At 35.6% G+C, this 27,368-nt stretch overlaps 2 protein-coding genes across 3 annotated transcripts in view; one reads left to right on the forward strand and one right to left on the reverse strand.

The window, feature by feature from the left end:
• LOC106878123 (multifunctional procollagen lysine hydroxylase and glycosyltransferase LH3) overlaps positions 1 to 18,455 on the reverse strand; it is a 68,587-nt gene extending 50,132 nt beyond the window's left edge. Inside the window, exon 1 of the mRNA XM_014927237.3 lies at positions 18,120 to 18,455. Within this exon, the coding sequence (XP_014782723.1) occupies positions 18,120 to 18,180 (61 nt within the window). The 5' untranslated portion in view covers positions 18,181 to 18,455. The remainder of the gene's footprint in view (positions 1 to 18,119) is intronic.
• Positions 18,456 to 18,526: 71 nt separating this feature from the next.
• Positions 18,527 to 27,368, forward strand: part of LOC106878130 (uncharacterized) — a 46,446-nt gene continuing 37,604 nt past the window's right edge. Inside the window, exon 1 of one of the 2 annotated variants that reach the window (XM_089348943.1) lies at positions 18,527 to 18,928. The gene's annotated coding sequence lies outside the window, so the exon portion shown is untranslated. The remainder of the gene's footprint in view (positions 18,929 to 27,368) is intronic. The other variant, XM_052966504.2, reaches the window with a different exon arrangement.

A 27,368-nucleotide genomic window follows, 5' to 3' on the forward strand; every position in this document is an offset into this window, starting at 1 on the left:
GTAAGGGAACACTGACAATGTGGTCACATCGGTAATAATGGTCTCAATTTTGGTAAGAGGCTGTAATTTTGAACAGAAAGAGTAAATCTATTATATCAGCTCCAGTACTTGAGGGGAACTTTTATTTTATTCACCCTGAAAAGCTGAAAAGTAAAATTGACCTCAGTGGGATTTGATTTCTGAATGTAAAGAGCTGGAAAAAATGAAACTAAGCATTTTTTCCTGGTATGCTAACAATTCTGCCAGCTTGACACCTTAATAATGGTAATCCTTTCTACTATAGGCACAAGGCCTGAAATTTTGGGGGAGGAGACTAGTTGATTACATCGACCCCAGTATTTCACTTGAAAGGATGAAAGGCAAAGTCGATCTCGGCAGAATTTGAACTCAGAATGGAGTGACAGGCGAAATATCGCTCTGCATTTCATCCAGTGTGCTAACGATTCTGCCAGCTCACCGCCTTTGATTTCAAGTTTTGCCACAAGGGCAGCAAATTTTGGGGAGGAGATGAGTCGATTACATCAACCCCAGTGTTCAAATGGTATTTCGCCCAGTATGCTAACAATTCTGCCAGCTGGTACAGTTGTTAGCATGCTAGACAAAATGCTTAGCTGCATTTCTTCTGTCTTTACATTCTGAGTTCAAATTCTGCCACAGTCAACTTTGCCTTTCATCATTTTGGGGTCAATAAAATAAGTACTGACAAACCCTCTCCCACAATATTTCAGGCCTTCTGCCTACAGTAGAAAGGATTATTGTTATCAGCAGCAGCTCTAAACCACTACAAACCACGAAAGACAATAGCATTTCATTCAAACTCAATACTCTAACTTCAAGATGACACACTACTGCCACCAAGATAAAAGTAAAGACATTGGATACTGTAGTCTTGGACTATGACTGACTAAAAGACAGGAAAGTCATGGCTAGAATGCCTTTAACCCTTTAGCATTCACATTATTCTATCAAAAGAAATGATTTTTTTATTCACATCATTTTGAATTAATCATGAATTACCTTGTAGCTGTGAGATTTTGATAAGGTAACTTAATTTTTAGAATGATATTGTAGGGTAGGTGTGAGTGGTTGGATATGGCCAGTTTGAACATAAAACAGGCAGAATATTTTGACCAGATATGGCTAGTTTAAATGCTAAAGGGTTAATCAAAAATGGCGAACAGATATAACTGTTAACATGCAGACTAAAATTCCTTGCAATATATTTTCCAACCCTGTGCTGTAAGTTCAAATCCTTCTCAGGCCAGCTTAATGCGTCATCCTTTCAGGATCAATAAAATGAGGTACCAGTCTAAGACAATGAATTGGTAAAATTGTTAGAGTACCATACAAGATACTACGAGGTATTTGTTCCAGTAACTTGTGTTCTGAGTTCTTGGGTGGTTACCTTAATTTGTTGCCCAATTTAAGGCCACTACCTGGTCCTTGAGTGCCTTTAGTAAGGTTTACTCAGTTGCAAGCATTCAGACCCGGTTTCAAAACTGAGACCAAGTCTGAATGCTTGCAACTGAGTCCCAGAGGCTTCCTACAATCCAAAAGGCTCTAAACAACAAAAAAAAAGAATTGTGGGTGGTGATCTTCCCTCACTGACTACACATAAAAAAAAGAAAATATGAGCTCAACCTTGTTACCTCAGTAAGATAGCAGGAAATATTTTAGGCAGGTAAATAATAAATTATCAATAATTTGATAATAGATAAGTTCAGGAAAATCAAATATTTCTCCATAATAAGGGCAGGTATGGCCATGTGGTAAGAAGTTTGCTTCCCAACACATGGTTCTGGATTCAATCCTATGACACGGAATCTTGGGCAAGTGTCTTCTACTGTAGCCCCTGCCCAATCAAAGTCTCACAAATGGATTTCGTAAATGGAAACTGAAAGAAACTCATCATATATATATATGCATGTGCGTGTGTGTGTTGTGAGGTGGGGGTCTTTATGTTTGTCCCTCCACACCACTTGACAACCAGTGCTTGTTTGCATCTCTATAACTTAGCAGTTCAGCAATGGAAACTAATAGAATAAGTATTAGGCTTTAAAACTAAGTAAGTTCTGGGGTTGATTTGCTTGACTAAACCCTTCAAGATGATGCCCTAGCAAGGCCACAATCCAATGCGTGAAACAAACAAAAGATAAAAACATAAGATGAGAGTTATACAGCATTGACCACATGACTTAGAGTTTGGACTAGTGCTGAAACCAAAAAAGAGTATTCAAATTTTTGAACAATAGTAGAACAATTATGAAATATAACAGCTGATACATGTTTACATGTGATTGTTAAGTGAAAACATTATAACAGCCAAAGGTTTATAAAAAGCAAATGACTTCTTGCACACTGCATAGTGAACTTGTAATGAAAGACTGTTTTGATGGGATAATGTTACATAAGTGGATATGGGATGGTGATACATTTGCGTGTTTGGAATAGTAGTGTACTGGTGTGTATGGAGCAAAGGCACAATGGTGTGGCTGGGTCATTGATACAATGGTATGTCTGGAGAAACAATACAATAGTATTTCTGAGAGTACAAACAGTATAGGGGATCTAAGTTAATTCTACATTAGTGTGACTGAAAAAAATCTATCAATGTGACATCTGATGTAACTAAACTAAGCTAATTATTAATCTAATGTAAAAAAACAAAAAGGGCATTTTGTGAATATTTCTTTAAATATAAAAATAATTGGTTTTAAGTAATGAAAATGTGAAAAAAAAGAGACTTATGGAAAGCAGAGCATGAAATTAGAAGGTGGAGGTCACATAATGAAATAAATCTTACTGATTCAAAATGGAGGGAGAGATGTCTGTCAATAGAATATATCAAACTGGGAGAAAGATGTATGTCTTTTGCATAGAATTTGAAATAATTATGATAAAGCACTTTAATAAAAAACCAAAAGTACTAGATATTCTGCTTCCTCTAGCTCTTTAAATTGACAACATAAAAAGAAAATGTTCCAAGACATTATTAAATCTTAAAGCCAAGAAAATGTTTTGACTTAGTAGTGTTTATTTACATTTCAAGGACGTGGATTAATTATGATTCAAAAAGATTTGAAAGCATGACTAAAGAAATTATGGTTGTGGTAGGAGTGGAGGAGAAGTAAACTAAATGCTGTAACATTTTTAGTTTGTAAGAGTAAGTTTCCTTTGTTTTTGAAATTATGCCAAATACAGAATGATTTGGTGACTTCAGCCAATATTTGTTTCTTTGGAAAGACTTCTTTACAGAGACTAATATGATCAAAGATAAATTATCAGAAAGACAAGAATCATACACAATCAAGTGTAAGAATTGATAAATCAGAAGGAAAGAACAATCACAGTTTCACATGAACAAATGAAACAATTGGTTTGGAATAAAATCCAGGTTGAAAACATTGGAAAGATGTTTCAGGAAACTAAGAAAAATTTTTGCCAAATCTGTTAAGCACTACTGCTCAATGGCACAACATGAAATTAATATTGGCTCTGATTTTAGTAATCTCTTAGAATATAAAAATTAATAATGTTTGGAACTATTTCTGAATCAGAACAAAGTTATAATTAATTAGTACAAGATCAGTATAGATACTTACTGTCTGTATCACTGACTCATTGACATTGAGGCCAATAAAGAAGGCACTGTCTGTCAAAAGAGTTATGTGTCAACAAATGGAGATTCCATGTGGTTGCTACTATCTCAAGAAAAGGAATGACACACTGAATAATGTAAATCTAGCTGGGAAATAGTCACACTTAGAATGCTAGTTAAATGATGAAAAGTGAACATATAACAGACAGATCAACACCAGGCATACAAAAAATTCATAGGTATAAACTACAGAAACCAAACACTAAGAACAGTGTAAAAAAAGAGAAGTAACCAAGCATTAAAAACTCACACAGAACAGCCAATATAAAGCACCAAAACTTACTTAAAACAGACTAACAGCATGGCTGAATCATGAAAAAAAATTGCAATGCAGAAAACTAGATGTACTGCTATTACCTTCAGAAAATTCCTAGTAACAACAATAATCTTACTTTGTGAAGTATTATGATAGCAATAAAATCAAACAAAATCACATACAAAATATGGAGCAGAAGAAATACTGCAACACATTTTGTTCAATGCTTTAACAATTCTGATAGCTTGCTGCCTTATTCACATGGTAATATTACAAGAGAATGCTAAACTGTCCCAACAAGACTCCTTGAAATCTTAATTATAGATAATAAATGGCAAGTAGACACTAGTAAAGCACAGTGTCACAATAGAAATGTAAACACTCAAAATAAAATCAACGTGAAACATAAAATATATTACACACACTAACAGTTTACAAACTTAAGACCTGTCTCACTGGTACCAAAATAATACGAGGTGACACAACAGCATCACAACTAAACTTCCTTTATGTTCTAAACAACCTTCACTAAGATATCCACATACCTCACCAGGCAAACTCTAATAACTGCTCTCCTAGACATTTTTTTCTGCTGCACATGCATAGCTACTACAAACAAATAACAAACAACCAATTCCCCCCAGCACCCTTTAGAGCACATACCCTTCAGTTTCACAACACATCACAAACATTGAACAAAACAAAAATGCCTTTGTAAACATAAGATGGAACTATTTTTACCATAGGCACTGCAAGACGAACATTCAAAAAGATAATTATAGATGCTTCCAAAAAAGATCCCACAGGACAACATTAAGGAAGTACAACCTGAATTACACCATTGAAATAGACAACCAGATGAGAGAGAAAAAAAAAAAGAAACAAGAATACTCTCAAACACAATACAGTAACATCACTCAACAGAAATAAAACCCACCTTGAGCAACTAAACAAATAACAAAATAAAAGCAGAAACTTGACAAACATTTGTATCCAACATAAACATGAAAACAAACAGTAAAACACAATGTAATGTGATTTGCAGCTTCAACGACTGCAATAATAGCTATCACATATCACATTAACAGCTACAAGTAACATACCTACATTTCAACAGCAAGTAAAATGTTTAAAAGTCAACTACCAAATACCAAACAAAGAAAACAGGAACACACAACACAAGATATATATCTTCCATCTTGACTTCTCCTTTTGTCTGACACCATCAGAACATAAGAAAATTCTCAATAATCAAAAATCTCATAATCCAAATAATCCCATATAAAAAAAAGAAAGCAGTTGTGCTGACGCCACATAAAAAGCACTCATGCTTGTGCCATTTAAAAGTGCTTGTGCCACGTTAAAAGCACCTAGCACACACTGTAAAGTGGTTGGTGTTAAAAAAGGGCATCCAGCCATAGAAACCAAGCAAAACCAGAATGGAACATGGCGCAGCTCTACAGTTTGCCTGCCCTGGTCTAACCGTCCAACCCATTACAGCATGGAAAAACAGATGTTAAAGGATGATGATATTCAACTACTCATATGAACAAAGAATCTTCTGCACAGTCACTCAACCTGCACAGAAGATTCCCTCAAATCACATCCTACTATATTAAGAAAAAAAGATAAACAAAATGTATAATAAAGATCGCAATAACATTAAAAAGATAGGCTGATCATCACAGGGGCATTTTTGGACATAGGTTTACTCAATCAAAGCTGACCTGAAGCTAAACAGACACATTTAACATACATTAATATAAACATCTGCAAAGATGGCAAGCTGACAGAACTGTTAGCATGCCAAGCAAAATGCTTAGTGGCATTTCATCCATATTTATGTTCTGAGTTCAAATTCTGCCGAGGTCAATTTTGCCTCTTATTATTTCAATTTCAATAAAAAAAAGTACCAGTTGAACACTGGGTTCGATGAATTCAACTTACTCCTACCCCAAAATTACTTGCCATGTGCCAAAATTTGAAACCAGTATAAAAACCTGGGTGACAGAGACATAAAACATTCATTTATATATACATTTGGACAGCAGACACCTCTATACTCTGAATACATGAAGTAAATCTCTCCCAAACAATCTCCCTTTCCACTCCACCAGGGTGCACACCATGAATACATAAACATCAAGTGAAGCTACATCTCTAAATCACTTCAAATCAACAATGCAACCAGCTCTAACAATGTCCCTTTCATTATGATTGAGAGTATCTCAACCAATGTCCTTCCAGAGCTTGCAATATTGCAAGTTAACATACATACATACACACACGTGTGTGTGTGTGTGTGTGTGTGTGTGTGTGTGTGTGTGTGTGTGTGCGTGTGTGCATGCATACATGTATAGGCAGTAAACAAGCAAAATCATTAGCAAGCTGGGGAAAATACTTAGTGACATTTCATCTGTCTTTATGTCCTATGTTCAAATCCCTTTCGGGGTCAATAAAATAAGTACTAATTGAGCGCTAGGGTTGAAGTAATTGACTTATCCCCTCACCCGAAATTGCTGGCCTTGAACCAAAATTTGAAATATATATATATATATATATATATACCTGACCCAAATATTCTACCTGTTTTATATTCAGACTGCCTAGATCCAACCTCTTACACCTATCCTGAAATGTCATTCTAAAACTTAACAATTACATCATCAAAATCTTGAAGCTACAAGATTTTGGTCAATTCAAAACAATGTGACTAAATAAGCATCACATTTGACAGAGTAATCTGAATGCTAAAGGGTTAATAACTACTAAATACATTTATTTTATGACCTAATCAGAGAAGGAAGACAGCATTGGAAATCTTTTTGCAAAGCATCTGGCACTAGCAGGAGGCGGGAGCAAAAACAAAATCATATAACCATGCCTGCTGCATCAAGATCATATACCAACAACAAAATGGTTAACACCTGTCAAAAGAAGTAAATATTTATTTAAAAATTACATTTAATGTGAGAAAAGTTTATTATTCTTGTCATAAATAAACATTATTTGAAAACTCTATACAGTTCTTTGAGCTAAATCTTGCTGTCAACCATTTTAACCCTTTCATTACCAACTCGGCTGAAACCGGCTTTGGCTCTGAGTACAAATGCCTGATTTTCAAAAGTTCTGAATTAAAATCTTTCACCAAACCTTAGTCACAATTTATGTTCCTAACACTAGCTGAATGATAACTAAAAGTTATTTTACTAAATTCATTGTAATATTTAAAGTAACTGAAAGAAACACAGAGTTTCTCAAAATAAATACAGTAATGAAAGGGTTAAGATGCAAAAGGTGCACTTATTGCATCTCTTATTAAGGTGCACTTATTGCATCTCTTATTAAGGTGCACTTATTGCATCTCTTATTAAGGTGCACTTATTGCATCTCTTACTTTCTTTGCATCTAAAAATAAACAAATTATAATCAAATATTTATTCATGTTGGCTGGTTGAGATGTCAGATACTTCTCTCTTACCATCACTAAGTCGTCAATGATAATTTCTTTCACAAGTATGGGTGTGCAGTAAGAAGTTTACTTCCCAACCACATAACTTTAGCCCCCAAGCCATCCAAAGCCTAGTGAGATGGAAACTGAAAGAAGCCCATTGTGTGTGTGTGTGTATGTAGCTATGTGTGTCTTTGTGTTTGTCTCCTACTACCAACTGATGCTTGTTTACATTCCTGTTAGCCGTTTGGCCTAGAAGACTGATAGAATAAGTACCAGGATTAAAAAAAATAAACTGGGGTTAATTCATTGAACTAAAACTTTTCAAGGAAGTACCCTAGTATGGTTGTAGTCCAATGACTGAAACAATAAAAAAAAAGATAAAAGATTAAAGACGAATTATAGAAATATAAACAACTCACAGAAGTATGAAAGGGAGAAATGACCTCAATATCACTTGAAAATCAATGTTTTTAACTCTATGAAACTTAATTGCAGTTTGGAAATCAACAGATGTTATTGCTTGTGTTGTGTAACAAGCATATTCAAAGATCCAAACTTCAACAACTCAACTCTGTTAATCGTATAAACATTTTCACACAACAGCAAAGAACATTTGCTAACAGCTTCACTAACTCCCTATCAATTTGCTGGTAGAAATATTCCAACTTTGTTGCAATTGACCTTAAAAATTTTGAAAAGTTTATTCAGATAACCATCTTATTAAAAACGTGTTTGGAACATAAATTAACCTGAAATTTGGGTGGAAGAGTTTAATTTAGATTACTTTAAAACCATAGCTATGTATCATAGAACCAGGGGTACTTTCAGGCAGGTTGGTATCAAAACATTATATCAACTTCAGGTTGGATTAATTCCTCAATACCCTCTTTATATTAATTGGATACAAGCAAATGAGTAGTGGAGATTGATTCTCTGTTTTCGTCTTACTTCACAGAAAGATAGTTAGAACTTTTCCTCCTCTTCACCACCACCACCACCATCATCAACAACAACAACAACATTTATATTATTTATGCCTTCTTTTCTATGCTGGTATACATTGGATGAACCATCACAGTTCAAGTCAGTTCTTGTTCAAAGTTACTGCCCTCCTAGATGGGTTGATGACTATGTCTTCCTCATACATTCCATTTTGAACTATGTCTGAGAAAACTAAGAGATAGTATAGATCAGAGTTACCTAAAATCCGTACTTCATGTATATGCATGTGTTATTAATAAGATGGTAAGCTAGCAGAATCATTAGCATGTTGGACAAAATGCCTAACGGCTTCACGTTCTGAGTTTAAATATTGCCAAGGTCAACTTTGCCTTTCATCCTTTTGGGGATCAATAAAATAAAGTGCCAATTACGTACTGGAGTCGAAATATTTGACTTACCCGCACTCCCCAAAACTTCAGGTCTAGTGCCACTATTAGAAAGAATATTATGATGATGATGATGAAAGTAAATGTAAGTTTTTAGCTGAAGCTACACATGTGATGAAAATACACTGAACACTTTAAAGATTTTTTATATTTTCTGTAGATAGAAAAAGAAGGCTCACCCCAACTGTGTTTTGGGGGACTTTTCAGGAATCAACTGCCCATCTGTAATTATTCATAGAGGCATTATACTTATAGCTTCTAGAATTAAGGGCCACATTAACTCTTTAGTGTTTAAACCGGCCATATCCGGCCCAAATGATCTACCTGTTTTATGTTAAAACTGCTCAGATTTTGTATCTCACACCAACCTATAATGTCATTCTAAAAATAGGTGATAACATCATTGAAACCTTGAAGCTACGAAATAATGCATGATTAGCTTAAAACAATATGGATGAAGAAGTATTAAATTTGATAGAATAATCTGAATGCTAAAGGGTTAAATTAGATTTGCATAAATAGCACAATGCTGGCAGCTAAGGCAGTTAATAAATTTTTGACATGTTAAGAAATGTATGCTTGGAGCTGTAAATACACCAGACTCTAAATTTTAAGCTGACACTGCATCTGTAAATATACTGTAGTGAATACATTGGACTATTGTAAAAAAAGAAAAGAGGAAAAGGAAGAAAGAAATGGAAGCTGTATCAAATTGTTATTTTTGCGAATTGGATCTTTTAATTTAATGAAGCCCTGAATTCTTGTCACCACAAACACAATGTATCCATGAGCAGTTGGAAATACTTTCTGAAGCTGTCCTAAGAAGGATTGAGATCAGATGGACCAATCTCACTTTTTCTCTTCACAAAGTGATTGTATGAAGTCAACTCTTGACAAGCGACTTGTTAATATACAAATCATCATCATCATTTAACGTCCTTTTTCCATGCTGGAATAGATTGGACAGATGTACAGGGTTGGCCAAAAGTCACCCAACAGTAAATCAAAATGCCATAAATAGGATTTGTAATTCTGTATTGACTCGAATGGAAAAATGCGTCGTTCAAGAAGGACTTCAGTTCGGACAATTTTCATGTTTCATATTTAGATGCTTTTATTAAATTCATTCAGTTGTTAAACATAAATATATATTTTAATTAAATGGCTTTGATTTACTGTCAGGTGACTTTTGGCCAACTCTGTATATTTTAATATACAAATTTAAAATATAAACATGAAAGTTGTAAACTTCATGACTAAAATTGTTATGTCAGACAAACAAGTTTGTTAGCTGACCTTGCATTTAAAACAAGGAGCCATCACAACAACTGATGCATTACATAAAATATATTTTACAGAAAAGCATTAATTGATTACAAACAAAAATCTACCAGGATTTAACTGTTGTATAATTTTTAAATCAAGAATTGATGATTTTGTCATTTATAACAGTATTCTTGAGACCCTTTGCAACATACAGCAAAGTGCAGAAGCAATATGCTAGTACTACTCTAGTCATCCTGGTGATGATGCCAGGAAGGTCTTGAAACGTTAATAGAGTAATGGATTTAGGAATGCAATTGTCCCAAACAAAATCTAAAAGACTAATAAGGAAATATGAAAAAATCGTTAAAAGACTGAACTTGAACAGTCACATTTTTTAATTTAACATGTTTGAAATAAAAGTCATTCCTTATTTACAGAAATTATATACATATATGAGGTATGTTCAAAAAGTATCCTGGTGGCTATATGTTGCCTTTGTGATGCTGTGCATTGAAAACAGCTGGACACATGGATGAAAAAGAACTGGCAACTTCACCATGACAATGTGCCTGCTCATTCTGCCCACATAAACCAAGCTTTCTTGATCAAGAACAACACACTACTTGTTCAACAGGTTCCTTACTCTCCCGACTTGGCACCATGTGACTTCTGGCCCTTTCCTAAACTGAAAGCCACACTGAAAGGGCTATGAGGAGAAATTATGAGGAAAGCAGTGGTGGAACTCCATATCATTCCAGAGGTGTTACCAGCATTGGCAGAAGCACTGGAAAAAGTGTGTGAACTTCTAAGGGGAGTATTTTGATTAAACAAAATTTGGGAAATGTACAAAATAGTCTTTTTTATGACCAAAAGTCAGATACATTTTGAACACATCACATACACACACACAAATATATAGATACCACAGCATAGCACCTTGGGTTAGTGTCTTCTACTATAGCCCTGTGCCAACCAAAGACTTGTGAGTGGGTTTGATTGATGGAAACTGAAAGAAGCCCATTGCATAATATATCTGTATGTGTGTAGGTTACTGTTGCTTTGCCTTAACATTGCTTGATAGCTGTAACCAAATGTCACCGTCATGTAAGTGGCATCCTTTGTTTCCAATCTTCCATGTCTGATCATGGGGAAATATTACCTTACTAGGAAATAGGTAAGAGTTGGTGACAAGAAGGGCATCTGATCACAGAAAATCCACCTCAACAAATTCTGTTTGACCCATGTTGACATTAAACAGTGATGGTGATTTTACATATACATATCGTCATCGTCGTCCTTTAACATCCATTTTCCATGTTGGCATGGGCTGGATGATTTGACAGGAGCTGGCCAGACTCCAATTGTTTGTTTTGGCATGGTTTCTACAGCTGAATGCCCTTCCTAACACCAACCACTTAACATAATGTACTGGGTGCTTTTTACATGCAACTGGTACGGGTGCATTTCCACAGCACTAGTATGAGTTCATTTTACATGGTATCAGCACCTGCAAAGGACATGTCTATATGTATAGATGATTGCAATTTTACTTAACTTGACAGATCTTCTCAAGTACAGAAAATTGCCACAACTCCTGGTCCTTTGTTACCCCACATGTGCACCTATACATGCATACATATGCATGTATACATATATCTGCACACAAACACCCTATTATCATCATACTCATTTTACATCTACTTTTGGTTTGGTTGGATTGTCATGATCCAAGTCAGTTCTTATTTAGACTTACTGCTTTCAAAAACAAGAAGACCATGCTTTGCTTCTACATTGCAATTTTCTCACTTTTGGCTTGGTTTCAACAGCTAGATGCCCTTCCTTTTGCCAATAGCTTCAGAGAATCTACTGGGGGACATTTTATTGTAGCACTAGCATTAGTCACTCTACATTCTCTTTGCTTATCACCATTACTTTATGAAGTGTACTGGGTGCATTTTATCATGGTACCTATGCAAGTGAGTTTGCTTTGTACTTTATAAGACTAAATATTCCTCCTTACACTATGATGGGTTTGTTTCCTCAAGACAATGTGACCAAGAAGGTGAAGAGAAGGAAGGTTAATAACAGAATAATCAAGATAGGTGGCTGAAAGGAGCAAGAGTATGATAGTAACAAAGGAGTGGTTGAGGTGAGGAAATGGTAGGGGAGGGGAGAGAGTAATGGATAGTAATAAAGGTGAATAGTAAATAGTAAAAATATGGAGATCTGTGTTTGTTTTAGTGATCACCTTGAAAACTAAATTCTTTCCATTATAAAACCAGCCAGAGTTTACATTTCACATTACAGTAGGAAACAAATCAAACTAAACTTTATCCTCATGATATATGGTTAAATGCCATGCTACTAAATACACTGGCTAAATCAGTAAAGGTCTACCTAGTTCTAGTACTTCACAACTTTCTTGGTTACAAAGCTGTTATCTTGCCTGCTTATATAGGCCAGTTTCAGTAACTATAGTCAGACCAAAATAGCTAAACAATTCATAAAGACCTTGGAATAACATTAAAAGTCACATACCCAATCCCTCACATACACACACATGCATACATTAAACATAAATAACACTGATATTTAGTATGCAATTCCATTAAATATCTAACAAAAACCAGAAAAAGCAGACTGAGTTAGTACAATAAGAAACATAAGTACAGAAAGGTTAAATTACACTTTGTCACAAGAAAAAGTGTAAATAACAATAATAAAGAATGCTCAACAGCATGTAAAGAAGAAGGTTAATTAGAATTCAAGTAAGTTATAGGTATACATTTTATTGTTAGAGAAATAGTTGTTGTTATTGTTTGGGCCTAGGCCAGCCCTGGAGCAGGTCTATGAGCTAAGGCATTCCAATTATGACCACTCCATCCTTCTCTCAGGAATTTTGTGTGAAGGACTATGCTATTTAAAGTTTCCCCTCCCATCCAAGGTGGCTGGATATGATTTGAAAGAAATTTAGCTGCTATTTCTGGTGGGATGAGTGACTCATTTTCTTAAGAACAACATATTTTGTAAGAGGAGAGAGTTGTATATAATATATAACAGAACAATTCAAAAGCAGTTACACTGTTGGTATTTAATCAATCCTAGAGGAATAGAAAACAAAGACACACAAAAAAATTAAGAACAACAACAATGATGATGCTAATAATAATGGGTTAAAATTTTGACACAACACTAGCAATTTCAGGGGAGCAGGGAAGTCAATTACATCAACTCCAGTGCTCAACTGGGACTTACTTCATTTACCCTAAAAGAATGAAACGTAAAGTCAATCTCGGTGGAATTTGAACTCAGAATGTGAAGCCAGACAAAATACTGCTAAGCATTTTGACTAGTGTGCTAACGATTCTGCCAGCTTGCTGACTTAACAACAACAACAACAACAATAATGGTATCAAATTTTGGCACAAGGCCAGCAATTTTGGGTGAGGCAGTAGGCTGATTACATTGACCTAGTGCTCAACTGGTACTTATTTTATCAACTTTGAAGGATGAAAGGCACAATCAACCTCAGCAATATTTGAACTCAGAATGTCAAGTCAAAAGAAAAGCCACTCAGCATTTTGTCAAGTGCAATGACAATTCCACCAGCTTGCTGCCTTCAAAGGGTCAAAGGTCTTTCTTGAGCCACAGGCTCATAATATCCATTTGCTGGATTCTCTGACGTATATATCTCATACACTCCCACCCCCACCTTGCAGACAGGATGCTGTTCCATTACAGGATTACTCAATTTTGCCAACTGAGTGGACTGGAGCAACATGAAATGAAGTGTTTTGCTCACGAACATAACACATTGCCCAATCCAGGAATTGAAACCTGGGTGAGTGCAACACCTTGACCACTAAGCTATGCACCTCCACATTAATAATAATAATAATAATAATAATAATAATAATAATAATAATAATAATAATAATAATCATCGTTTAACGTCCGCTTTCCATGCTAGCATGGGTTGGACGATTTGACTGAGGACTGGTGAACCAGATGGCTACACCAGGCTCCAATCTGATCTGGCAGAGTTTCTACAGCTGGATGCCCTTCCTAACGCCAACCACTCCGAGAGTGTAGTGGGTGCTTTTACATGCCACCGGCACAAAGGCCAGTCAGGAGGTACTGGCAACGGCCACGCTAGAAATGGTGTATTTTACGTGCCACCTGCACAGGAGCCAGTCCAGCAGTACTGGCAACAAACTCGCTCGAATGTCTTTTCACGTGCCACTGGCACAAGTGCCAGGAAGGCAATGTTGGTAACGGTCACGCTTATAATAATAATAATAATAATAATAATGTTTCCTTTCTATAATACAGAATGAAAGAAAAAGAATTCAAACTAGCAGAACCCAAAGTGGTAAATACAGACATTTGTGTATGGTATGTGTTATCAGAAATAGCTATAGTCACGTGGTTAAGAATTTTACTTTGCAACCAAGGGCTTTCAGATTTGATTTCAATGCACAGTACCTTGGGCTAGCATTGTCTTCTAATGCAGCCTTGGATTGATGAAAGCTATATGAGAGGAATTTGGTTTCAAGTGTGTGTATGGGTTTTATCTAGAGGTTGTCTCAGATTGTGAGATCAATGCCATCACTGTTCCTCTTGAACAATGGCAACTTGAGAACTGCAGGAAAAATATGTTTACACAAAATGAGTAAACAGCATCATAAGTAAGAGAACTTATAAGAGAATATTCCTAGTTTGGATAATGGTATGAGAATAATCTGCCCCCTGTAATTTAAATAAAAGGTTCAGATTGAAACTCAAAGAATGTTACTGAATATGACAGGCATTTGAATAAGGCTGCAGGTTTCAACAGCCAAAACATAACTATAACAAGTTGAGGACACTGGTCCAACTATATCAATGTTACACAGTTAGTTGTTAGATTTGTGTCAGAAAGGAATAGGACATGTTTCTGTGTATGCCTGCACCCGAAAATGCAGGGCAGCCAGTCAGGGGAAATTACAACTTGAACTAAACCAGTGCATCACATTCAGGCGAAAGTATGCCCTTGCTTAGGCTGGAGTGGAGTGGAGCAATGCAGACTGAAGAGTGAAGAGGGGTGGGTGATAAATTGCTATGTTTAAAAAAAAATTCAACCGAAAATTTAGCTGACTTTAATGTTTTTTCAAACTTGTCAAACACCACGGCAAAGAAAAGAATTATTGTATATAGATACAAACTTTTTTTGCTTTTTTCATTAAGAGGGAGGAAGAAATTTCAATTTTTATATCACTAAACCAAGCAAATACTTTTTAATTGAAACAAGACAGCTGCTTCGAAAGTACCAATTTTAAATTTCAGCTTCTACAGTAATTACAACACTTTATACAGTGACTATATATGCATATAATTACTTGTGTGTGCGTGCGTGCGCACATGTATGTGTATGCGTGTAACGCGCGCGCGCGTGCACGTTGGCAGAATCTCAAGAGTGTCAAAGGAATGCTGAGTGACATTTCTTCCAACTCTTTACATTCTGAGTTCAAATACTACTGAGGTCAACTTTTGCCTTTTGCCATTTTGAGGTCTATAAAATAAGGTTCCAGTCAAGTACTGGAGTCGATGTAATCAAATAACCCTCTTCCCAAAGCTTTAGAAAGAATTATTATTATTATTTTGTTGGGAATGATTTTTTTGTTCCACCTCTTTTCTTTTAACTTTTCAGTTGTGACTCGTTTTCGAAAATATTTTTAAATTAATGCTTGAAGCATGTTTTTAAAGTAACATAATCTCAAAAGTTTTTTTTAAAAATAAATCTGAAAAAATTATTTAGAAAAAGTTAGATGTGAAAAAATTACGGAAAGAGGAGGAAACAAGCTCTCCCCATCCGTCCCCCCTCCCCACTTAAAGAAATGTAGAATTGTCATCTAAAAACACACAGCTGAAGAAATTACCGCTTTTGGCATATATTTTTCGGCTCAATTCTAAAGGAAAGCGACAACACACACACACATACATAAACTCACGCCAACTACACAATACTTGATACTCAAACGCTCCTGTTTCTACTTGGATATAATTTTGGTGTTGTGGAGAAAGTGCTAACCCCCCCCCCCCCCCATCGTCTCATTATATATATATATATATATATATATATATACACACTTTCTCCACAACAAAATTATATCAAAATGGAAACAGGAACGTAAAAGTTTGAGTAACAAGTATTGTGGAGCTGGCGTGGGTTGACTTAGTTCATCTGCACAGATTGTATCGTGTCGGTCGGTGGCAGAAACTGGCCTACGTGATGCAAAGCATATTTGCTTAGTCAACATTTTAATTTGCTTCTTTGTTTCTTGCTATTTCCTTAAGAATCTAAAGTAGTGAGGAAAGAGATGACACCAGTTAGTTGGCTTGTATTCCATTTATTGACATTACTGAATATATCAAAACAAATCGATCAGGGCATTGTCTTTTCTCGCATTCCCTCAATGAATAAATATTGAAGGCTGCCTCCACATGGTTGCTCGACCTACTAGAAATAGCAGCCAAATCTCCTTCGAATCACGACCTACTGTTTTAAAAAGTGTACGCATTGAATAATGTACACTAAAGAAAGAAAATGATATGAGGGTAACTACGGGAACAGCTTTGATCATAAACTGCAGAATCAGATATTGCTGACTTGGGGACTAAACAGCTCTGCCTTTCTTAAAAGCCACAGTGATATACGTGAAGTAAAATAACAACAGGCGATAAATAGGTGATAAAACAAGCAATTGCAAGGAAGCCTTTTTGTAGTCGCCTAAAATGCTATAAATCGCCCTCAAATAGCATCCTACCGTATAAAATTTGTTCCAGATACACTATAGCCTCACCCACTCTCCGGAAACGAGATGACAACGGCTGAAACCTTTCAACGTATGTATTCCAGATCATGGTTGACCTGGGGCTAAACAACATCATTATGAACTGTCTCCGCAGAGAGTTCGTCCCAGCTCTGCAGCTTTATTAATATGAATTATATGATGAATTTAAAGGCATTTTTACAAATGTATCCAGTCACTTATTAAAAGTAACAAATAAGCAAATAAATCCAGCAAAAAGTAAAAACTTTATACAAAGTTTATTCCCCAATGGCAGATGGAAACTGATATTACGTATTAGACGAAAGTCTGAGAGTGAAAATTTATTTTTAAAGTCTTATTTCTGTTGAAGTATTCAGAACAAATTTTCATCAAAGTTTATCAACTTAACTTTTCAATTTCTTTCTTTTTAATCCAATAAGTAATTATTTCATGTTCACTTTTAATGTGTATCATAACCAGAACTATAGATAGATAGATAGATAGATAGATTTATATAATAAACACGTACACAATGATGGGGAGACGATTTAGTTAAACGATTTGGGGCCAAAATGGAAAATAAGGGCGCAATCAATAAAGAATTGGAAGCGCATTGTGACCAATGGTATATAACATCCATCTGGTTGATACATGTGATACACACACGTATATGTGTGTGTGTATACATGCACGTGTGATTGCATGAGACAGAATGGTTGCATGTGTGCACATGAAATGTGTACAATCTATGTACATGGATTTAACCCTTCCACTTGTGAATCGATAGTGCAATACAATGAAGTCGGCTCAAGAGAATAGGTTTCGTTCTCCTCGTAGAGAATATTCAGGAAAGTTTCCTAAAAATATGATATTTCAATAAAGACGTTTACCATGGATCTTTCATTGACTGTGGTATTAATAATATATATATATATTTATGAACGCGCACTTTTATACACACGCGTTTCATTTTGACAACCTTGACAATTTAAGGACACTTCTATCTTTTTGACTAATAATTCGTCATATTATTATTCCGAAATCAACTTCTCAAGAGTTGATATTGTTGTTTTTTAGCCGGCGATAAAACAAGTACCAGTAACATACTGCAGTTAAGTCAATTGGCGAGGCTCTTTCTCTCAAGCAAAATTTTAGTTTTGCAGTGCCTAGTCCAAAACAAATATGCTATCCCGTTAACTAACTTTGATGGAGCCGCTGAATGTCTGAAGCGATATTTTAACTATTAACTGAATGAAAATATATAAACAAATAAAATATAACTTACCTTGACAGGCTACCATATAAAGATCCAAAAGTGCGCAAAGAATTAACAAGTATTTCTTCATGATTAGCGATAAAAGAACTTACATCGGAGATTACGATAGCTTGTTGTGTATAAAAAAACAATAAACGAAGGGAAAATATATTTCGTTTGGTGCCACACGATAAAGTGCGCGAGTGAAAATGGTAAACGTGGAACTAAGAATGATGCGAAGTAGAAAGAGGGTTAAAAGAGGCTGACTTGTGTTCGTACATGCCACATCAGCAACTTCCGAGAGGCTGTAATTCGATAGTCTACTGTTTAGACTTCTGACTGTCAAGCGGATGGAAGGAAAAGAGCAGTGAAAGCTGTTTTTACGACATCAACAAGCATCTTCGTGTTTTCACTTCCGTTGACGTCACTTCCTCTCCATAATTGAGTCTAATTCTAATGTCATGGCAACTACAAGCTATGTTCAAAATGTATTCGAGCGGTGTACTGTAGTAACCATAATCTTATGTTGTGAAATAACCTGATTTGGGTTGGGTTTAGGGTTAGACTGCATGCTAAAGTAAATGACCATTATATGCACTGGGGCCTATAGTATTTATTGGCAGTAAGCCACAGCATACATAGGTCAGAATTGGGCCCCTAGATCCTTGAGGCCTCCAGGTAACTACCCAGTGTGCCCATGCCTAAGATGGCACTACATGCAATTAAAATATTTGGTGGAGCCATCTTCTGTCACTGCAGCGCCACACTAGATAGTATTTCTGCAACTCTCAGTCATGGCTATTTGACAGCGGACTTTCGGAATAGCTGTCCCACGTAAGGTGAAATTTCTCTGCTTTCTCGGGATTTTTTCAAATTTGTTATTATCCCACATTTCAAAACATTGGTGGTGGGTGGAGCCTGTTTAAAAAAAAATTCTTTTAATCCATGTTTTTTAAACATCTGTCCTTCCCCCATAATTCTACCATCTACAATAGCCATCACAATTTTCTTTTTCATTATTTTTTATGTGATAGTATTCAACATTTTGACACATGTAATCTGCATTTTTAGAGATAAAAATGTCATAACTCCTCCCCGTACTTTTCACGATTAAAATAATTTTCTTTTTGTCATTTTTTTCTCTTGTATGTCATACGCTGAAACACGTCTGATAGTTTTGTAGCTTTCTTTAAAACCAAAAATTTTTCAAAAAAATCCGTGTTCTTCAAATTTCTTAACCCCACCCCCGTTTTCTCATCACCTTTCATGTTGAAATTACTATTTCGGTCTTGAAAAGAAAATTTCAGTTATCTTTTGATTAATTGAAGAGATGTATAATGGGAACCACTGTTGATCGTAACAAGTGGTTGCAGCAAAGGAAAAGGAGAAGTCCTTACGCATTTGCTCAACCAGCTAGAAATAGCAGCCCCACCCTACTATATTAAAATAAGGAAAAACATTGGACCATGTCATCCCCTACCATTTTAGAAAAGGACATATTCAATAATATATTCCTGTGCCTGAAAAAACATGAATTGGTCACTAATGCTGTGACATAAGTGGTTTAGCCCCAGTTCTTGTCTGGAAACTGAAATATCTTAATGGACAAAAAGTCATTCAAGTTGTCCATCAACACAAACAATAGTGAAATCAGGTTAAGTTCAAAACAAATTCTTGTTTTTCTTTTAATTAATTCATTTAGTTTTTTATGTCGTGTAGAAAAAAAATTACAAAAAGAAATTAATAAGCATGGGTAAATATGGTTTCACTACTATTTTAAATTCTTTTACTCTTTCTGTTGGATATAAATAAAAAAAGGGATGGTGGTGAAAAAAATTAACAAATGTGTGGCAAAAGTGGGGAAAAAACAAAAAAAAGGATTTCAATTACAGGGACAAAAAATGTTAATTACAGAATTCTGAAGAAATTTTGGGAAAATCACTCAAGTGTCATTGATCAAATCAGCTGTTTTATCTCTTTGTTTGGCAATTTCCGTATGAAATTTTTATTTCTTTAACTTCCATTTCTTATGTTGTTTGAAGCCAACATTTCCTTTGAGGTCCATGAGTGAGCTGAAAAGTGAAATACACACACATGCATTGTCTGTCATGTCCCAGGAATGAGTCAAACACACACTGACACACACTTATGCATATGCGACTTTCTCCAAAAGATCATCATTCTTTCTATATTTTAAACATATGTACTTCATTTTTATATATGAAAAAACAGATTTGTAACAAAATATAGTTCTTGCATCCCTGTGTATGAAATTATATAGACATTGTAGTCCTATCAAAAGAAAAACAAACAACACCTTAAAAGATGATACTAAAGAATTTATGCTGCTTAAATATAATTTAGCCCTTGTGTATATCTTTGTAGTTATGAGGTAGATTGTATTTTACGTTTTCAATAAACTAAATATCAGTAATACTCTCAAGTCATTGCAATCATATTTTGCAGATTTTTAAAAATGCCTAATGCTTGGCTTTGTGCGAACATTATGGAGTGCTTAGGGCCGAGAGTCTGGTGGTTTGTGACATGGAGGAATTTAATCAATCTCAATCATTTAAGTCACCTAGCTGTTTCTCATAACTTAGGTTCCCAGAGATAGTATAGACTAACAGGACTCAGATAAATCTACTTAATTGAAGTGCTGGTAAATCATGCCCATCATTAAGGAGTTGCACTAGATGCACTGCCCCCTCATTATTCAATAATGCACCCTCAGATTTACTCCACTTTAGCATTATTGCAAATTAGTGCCCACCCAGAATATTCTGAAACACCCCCAGACACCAAAGTCTGGTAACAGGCCTTTGGTGAATCCAGAAAGTGGGAAAGAATATTGCATAGTACATGGATATGTGATGGACAGTAATTGTAATTAATAGGGTTGTTTTGAATGCAGCTGGAACTCAGAAATTGTCAGCATTGCATAGATATCTTATCTATAGAAAGCAGATTTTCGCTGGACCATCATCTCATGCATGGAAAAATAAATTTTTCGATAATGGCTAAAAATGGACAGTCTGGTCCTAAGGTACCGAAAAAGTTAAATGTTGCAAACTTTAAATTAGCAAGCAACTTGCAAAGATTCCACAATGAAATACAAAGCATCAATCTTGACCCAAACAATCTATGGGTAGATTTCAAAACAGAATTTCAGGCTGCCAGTTCGTCAGTGGGATTTAAATTACGTAAGTCCAGTGACTGGTTCTCAGATAGATCAACAGAAATGCATGATCTACTTTTAGAAAAACAAAACTTAGGCAATACACTTCTTTCTCAGTCCTTGAACCCCAACTCAAACGAAGCTTACAGAAAGCTGAAAAGGAAAGTGCAAACTGCTCTAAGGAAAATGAAACAGGAATGGTGGAATGATAGAGCAAAATGGGCACAAAAAGCAGCTGATAGAAATGATGCCAAGAGTTTTTACTCTTATGTTAAGGAGGTATATGGCCCAAAATCTTCTTCAATAGCTCCAGTGAGAACAGCAAATGTATGTTTGCTTCTGACTGACACCGCTTCTATTCATAAGCGCTGGGTAGAACATTTTTCTGCACTTTTTAATAGATCTTCATACACTGACATGAGGACGATAGAAAAAGTTGAACACCTTCCAATTATAGAAAAGATGGCATTTGAACCAACTCTAAATGACATTTATTTAGCTGTGAATAAGCTGAATAACAATAAGTCTCCAGGGTCTGATGGAATCTGTGCAGAAGTCTTGAAATATGGGGGTGACAAAATGTTTGAACTCTTAAATATATTAATTTGTCACTGTTGGAGAACTGAGAAAGTGCCTCAAGACTGGATTGATGCCATTTTAGTCTCCTTGTATAAATTGAGTCCAAAGAATTCTGTATGGTAATTTTCGTGGGATTTCACTTTTGTCTTTGGTTGGAAAGGCATTTGCCCACATTTTGTTAGAACGTTTAAATACCTTCATAGTTTCAAATATGTTGTCTCCCAACATTTCCTTTATTGCGCTGGTAGAGATAACCTCCTCCATCTCCCCCTTGTCACCTATTTCCTGCAAAATCTCCGTGTACTGCTGCATCTGTAACTTCTTTAGCTCTTCCACTGTCAATTCTGCAGAGTGCTCCTTGATGAGCTCATTGATATCACCTTCATCCACATCCAGGCCCATGGACTTGCCAAGGGATATAATCTCCTCCACCACTGCTGCTTCAGGTTCGAGTCTTTCAAAGTCCATTTCAGACACAACTTCATCCATGTAGAGGTCAAGGTCTTCTTTGTAACACCCTGCCAGGCCACATTGATAATTCTGAGGCATATCATGATGTTATAGTGGTCCTTCTAGAACTCTTGAAAAGTGAGGTTTGTGCTCTCCATCACCTCAAAGCAGTGGAAGAACAGGTGCTTGGTGAAGAGCTTCTTGAAATTAGAAACCTCCTGCTAGTCCATGGGATGCAGGACAAGGGTGGTGTTAGGTGGAAGGTAGAGAACCTTTATAAACTTGAACTCTTCGAGGATGTCATCTTTGAGGTTAGGTGGGTGAGCAGGTGCATTTTCCAGGATGAGAAGGGCTTGCAGGGGCAGGTTATTTTCCAGGAAATATTTCTTAACATCAGGACCAAAGACCAAATTCACCCACAAAGAACTGCCTGGCAACCTATGCCCTTGGATTTGCCCTTCACATAACCTGCAGTTTTTCTTTCAAAATCTTATGTGACTTAAAGGCTCTGAGGTTTTCCGAATGATAATGAGCAATGGTTTAGACTTGCAGTTGCTGCTCGCTCACATTAGTACACAGTTCAAGGGTTAACCTCTCCTTCATGGATTTGTGGATTGGCATCCTCTTCTCCTCTACCGTTATATAAGTCCACTTTGGCATCTTCTTCCACTAAAGTTCTGTCTCTTAACAGTTGAAGACTTGCTGGTGGATGTATCCTTTGGCTGCTATAATTCCGGCAAAAGTTTTGAGGTAATCCTCAGCAGCCTTCATGTCTGCTCTCGCTGCCTCACCATGGCTGACAAGTGGGGGAATACCGATCATCTTTTAAAAATTATTGAACCAGCCCCAACTGTATGGTGAATTAAATTGCATTGAATATGCTATAAGCTATATGTTATGGTATGTGGTGTGCTATATGTAATTACTATCCCATGAAAACTCCTGCCTAGTTAGTTTGACTTCATCATAATTTTGGTGATTAAACTATTTTTTTCCTTTCTTTGATGTTCTACCCTACTGATCCTATTATATATATATTTGTAATCGCTTTTATGTAAGTAAGTCTCCTAATTATATACCCACTAGAAACTATAAAACCATATATGTAATAACACCTGTAACATTGCAACTTATAAAATCTCTTTGGTCTGAATACCTCTAACTGCCCTCACTACACCCATATCTACTACCTCTTCTTTTCAGGTTACCTTTATCTCTTCCCTACCTCAAATTTTAATGCCCTGTCTCTTTAAACGTAGGTTATAGATAAGTCTTATTTTCTATAAATTCTTATCATTTTGTTTTCTTACTTTGATATCCTTACCTGTTAACCTCTTATCCTTTTATAAGTTGTTACTGTTCTTAAATAGAGAACTTAGCTACTTAGGTCTATGTGAGATGGTTATACTATATCCATATAAATGTATAAGTATTTGTATATCTGTATATATGCATATATGTGCATAACCTAGTAACCTCTTGTCCCTTATAAATTGTTATCTTTCTTGTTCTTAAATAGATAGTTTTTAATTACATAAGTCTATGCGAGATGGTTATACTATATCCATATAAACGTATAAATATTTGTGCATGTGTGCACATAAATAAAGATGTGTGTGTATCTGTACACATCTTTATTTTTCTGATTCTTGGCTTATAATTAATATATAGATAGCATGTTTATCTTTCCAGCATTCCACAAGTAAATGCCCTGAGCAATCTTTATAGAAACCACCTTATAAGTAATTAAGTACATGAAGGAATATTAAACTAATTCTATGTAATCTTTCCTTTTTAATGCTTATAATTGATATGCACACACATTTTACCTATTTTGGTTATGATATCATTTTTGAAATTCTTAAATTTTATTTTTATACAACATAACAATATTGTTTATAAACAATCAACCATAGTAGCCCATGATAAATTTCCTCTGTATTAATATCATAGATTTTGTTAGTGTCTTGCCCCTTTAACTGGTAATTATTGTCATGCTTTAGAGTCTTCTCTTACCCAGCCTCTTTTTATAGACAGTTACTCAATACGCAATTTACTCCTAATGTTTTGACAATATTTATGACCTTACCTGGCCATGAGCTGTCAACTCACACTTGTCCTTCATTCCAAACAGACACAGTCCTCTAGTCTTAGATTTAGTAGCTGATAAAAAGACAAAAAAATTAGAAATGAATCACAATCCTTTACAAGCTATAACTTCATGCCTTTCTTAGAAGTGTAGTCTATACTTAGCTACAATAGTGACAACATGGATTTCTTCCATCTTCTTGCTCTGTTAAAATATTTGAGAAAAATTATATTAATGTATCCAACTGATTAAAATTCTATTTATTTGTGCATTCTATAAATTCTATTTATTATGATTACAAAAAGGGATCACCTCTTTAAATTCATTTAATGTTTTAGGCCCAGAGGATTTAAGGATGGCAAGAGATTCCCTTACACACAACTTACATTTGTTAATATTAGCTCTGAAATAAGGGGCCCATGATATAACAGACCATTCAAGGGAATAACTTTTTTTTATTCCTCTTTAAACTATGTATATAAGAGGCAAGTGTAGTGGAGTTACAATTCTTTTCGTTCAAAAACAAAATTCATGTGGGCCCTATACCTAGCCTCAAAATTGACAGTACTGCCTATATAAAACCTATCCAAATTACCCTCCTCTTTAACAACACATTTAAATATAGCATTAGTAATCAGACAGAATCCTTCAAGGGGACTCAGTTACAGGATTTACCTGAACCTCCCCTATCCCTATTACTAATACTAACATTGCTTATCTGGCTTCCCGCATACTTTCCTTCACATATCTCATTACAAGGGGTCGATAAGACTGGTGGGAGCAAATGGTTAGTAGCATTAACCTTAGGCTTATTAGAGCTTACCTGCCCAATGCCAGGATTTCAAACAGAGGAATACTTTCACTGCAGTTGCCCATTTAATTTGCTTCTATTAATAGATGCAATAATGGAGGCCAAATTTGGAGACTTCCTTCTTCTAGGTAGATTACCAACCAAGGTTGCAAAAAGGGATCACCTCTGTAAATTTATTTAATGTTTTAGGATTTAAGGATGGCAAGAGATTCCCTTACACACAACTTACTTTTGCTAATATTAGCTCTGAAATAAGGGGCCCCGTGATATAACAGACCATTCAAGAAAATAACTTTTTTTTATTCCTCTTTAAACTATGTATATAAGAGGCAAGTGTAGTGGAGTTAATATTCTACCTGCCCATGTGGTAAGCTATCCCATTCTAGACACCAAACCGACACTCAAGTACTCTATAAAATGATGAAATATCACTCCGGTGTCCAACGCAGAGTAGCTCATTCATACATAAAGAAAAAAAGGTACGACAATTTTTTAGTCATCTTGGAAACATCTGAACTACTCATACTCTTGTGTGCGATTCCTACACTCCTCTCCAGACACTTCCTGCAATTTTGTGTAGGCTTCTGAGCAGGTATCACCATGACAGCTTTCTCTGTCATGATCAATGTGATTATCACACATTATACACCTTCCTTCCAAGCACTGCTGTAAACAGAGGAACTTAGTGCACATACACAGCAGAGTTTAAGACCAATTTGTGTCAAGTGGCTTCACTCTGTGTGCTTTAGCTTCATTACAATAGCAGCAGTCCGGATACTTTTTGATCAGATTTTGTCTCCCTTAGTGTTCAGTCAACAGTGTCAAAGCATTCTCTTCTTATCATTGATATTTCATACCAAACGATAAATTTTGATTCTCTGGTGTCATATGCTAAGTTGTATCTCTTATCAATGTCACAGACTGATTTTTCTTGAATTGAGATTGGTATCTTGAATTTGGAATGAGTTGTCTGTCCATCTGCCCAGTATCAAACATAGCTGCAATTCCTGATGAAAGAACAGCAAGAGTTATTTGACCATTACCTCTGACATAAGCTAACTAGGTATTTGTGAGGAAAGTTTTTTCTGTTCCTCCTGGTGCCTCAATGAAAATGAATGATGAGGAATTCATGTTCAAATGTCCAACATGATTACAACTGACCTGTTGCTCTACATTAAGCAGTAGTGTTCTTTCAGCAACAATATGTCACTGCTCATCAATGTCGTGCCATCAGGGAAAAATATTCTTATGAATTCTTATAAAAAAAAATATCTCATGAAAATATAAGGAGAATTTCTAGGCACTCTGGAAGTTGTATAAAAGATTAAGGGAAGAAAAAAGTAAGAAAAAGGAGCGGATGGCAGTAGCTGCGGCAACTCTTTGAAGTGTCGCCACTGCAAATTGACATTTTCAATTTGATTTTTTTTCTTTAAGGGGTAAATGACCATTTTATGTGTAATCTTTATTATCTTAATCAAAGGGCAGGAAAACAGACAAACTTTGAGTTTTAGTATCAGATAGATAGGTACACCCCCACAGACACACTTACACACATATATATACATATACATACACACACACACATATATATATATATATATATATATATATATATGTATATATATATATATATATATATATATATATAGTGATTTCAAATTTTGGCACAAGGCCAGCAATTTTGATTAAATTGCCTTCGTCCAACACCAGTGCTCAACTGGTACTTATTTTAACAACCCTAAAAGGGGGAAAGGTAAAGTCATCCTAGGTGAAATTTGAACTCAGAATGTAAAGACAGACAAAATGCCATTTGGCATTTTGTCCAGATATATATACATGCATACATACATGTGTGTGCGTGTGTATATGTTTATATGTATGTGTGTGTGTGTGTGTGCATGTATTTATATTGTTGTTGGCACTCCGTCGCTTACGACGTCGAGGGTTCCAGTTGATCCGATCAATGGAACAACCTGCTCGTGAAATTAATGTGCAAGTGGCTGAGCACTCCACAGACACGTGTACCCTTAATGTAGTTCTCGGGGATATTCAGCGTGACACAATGTGACGAGGCCGACCCTTTGAATTACAGGCACAACAGAAACAAGAAGTAAGAGTGAGAGAAAGTTGTGGTGAAAGAGTACAGCAGGGTTCGCCACCATCCCCTGCCGG

This window comes from Octopus bimaculoides, chromosome 3 (assembly GCF_046866305.1).
Source record: "Octopus bimaculoides isolate indiv1 chromosome 3, ASM4686630v1, whole genome shotgun sequence".
NCBI lineage: Eukaryota > Metazoa > Mollusca > Cephalopoda > Octopoda > Octopodidae > Octopus > Octopus bimaculoides.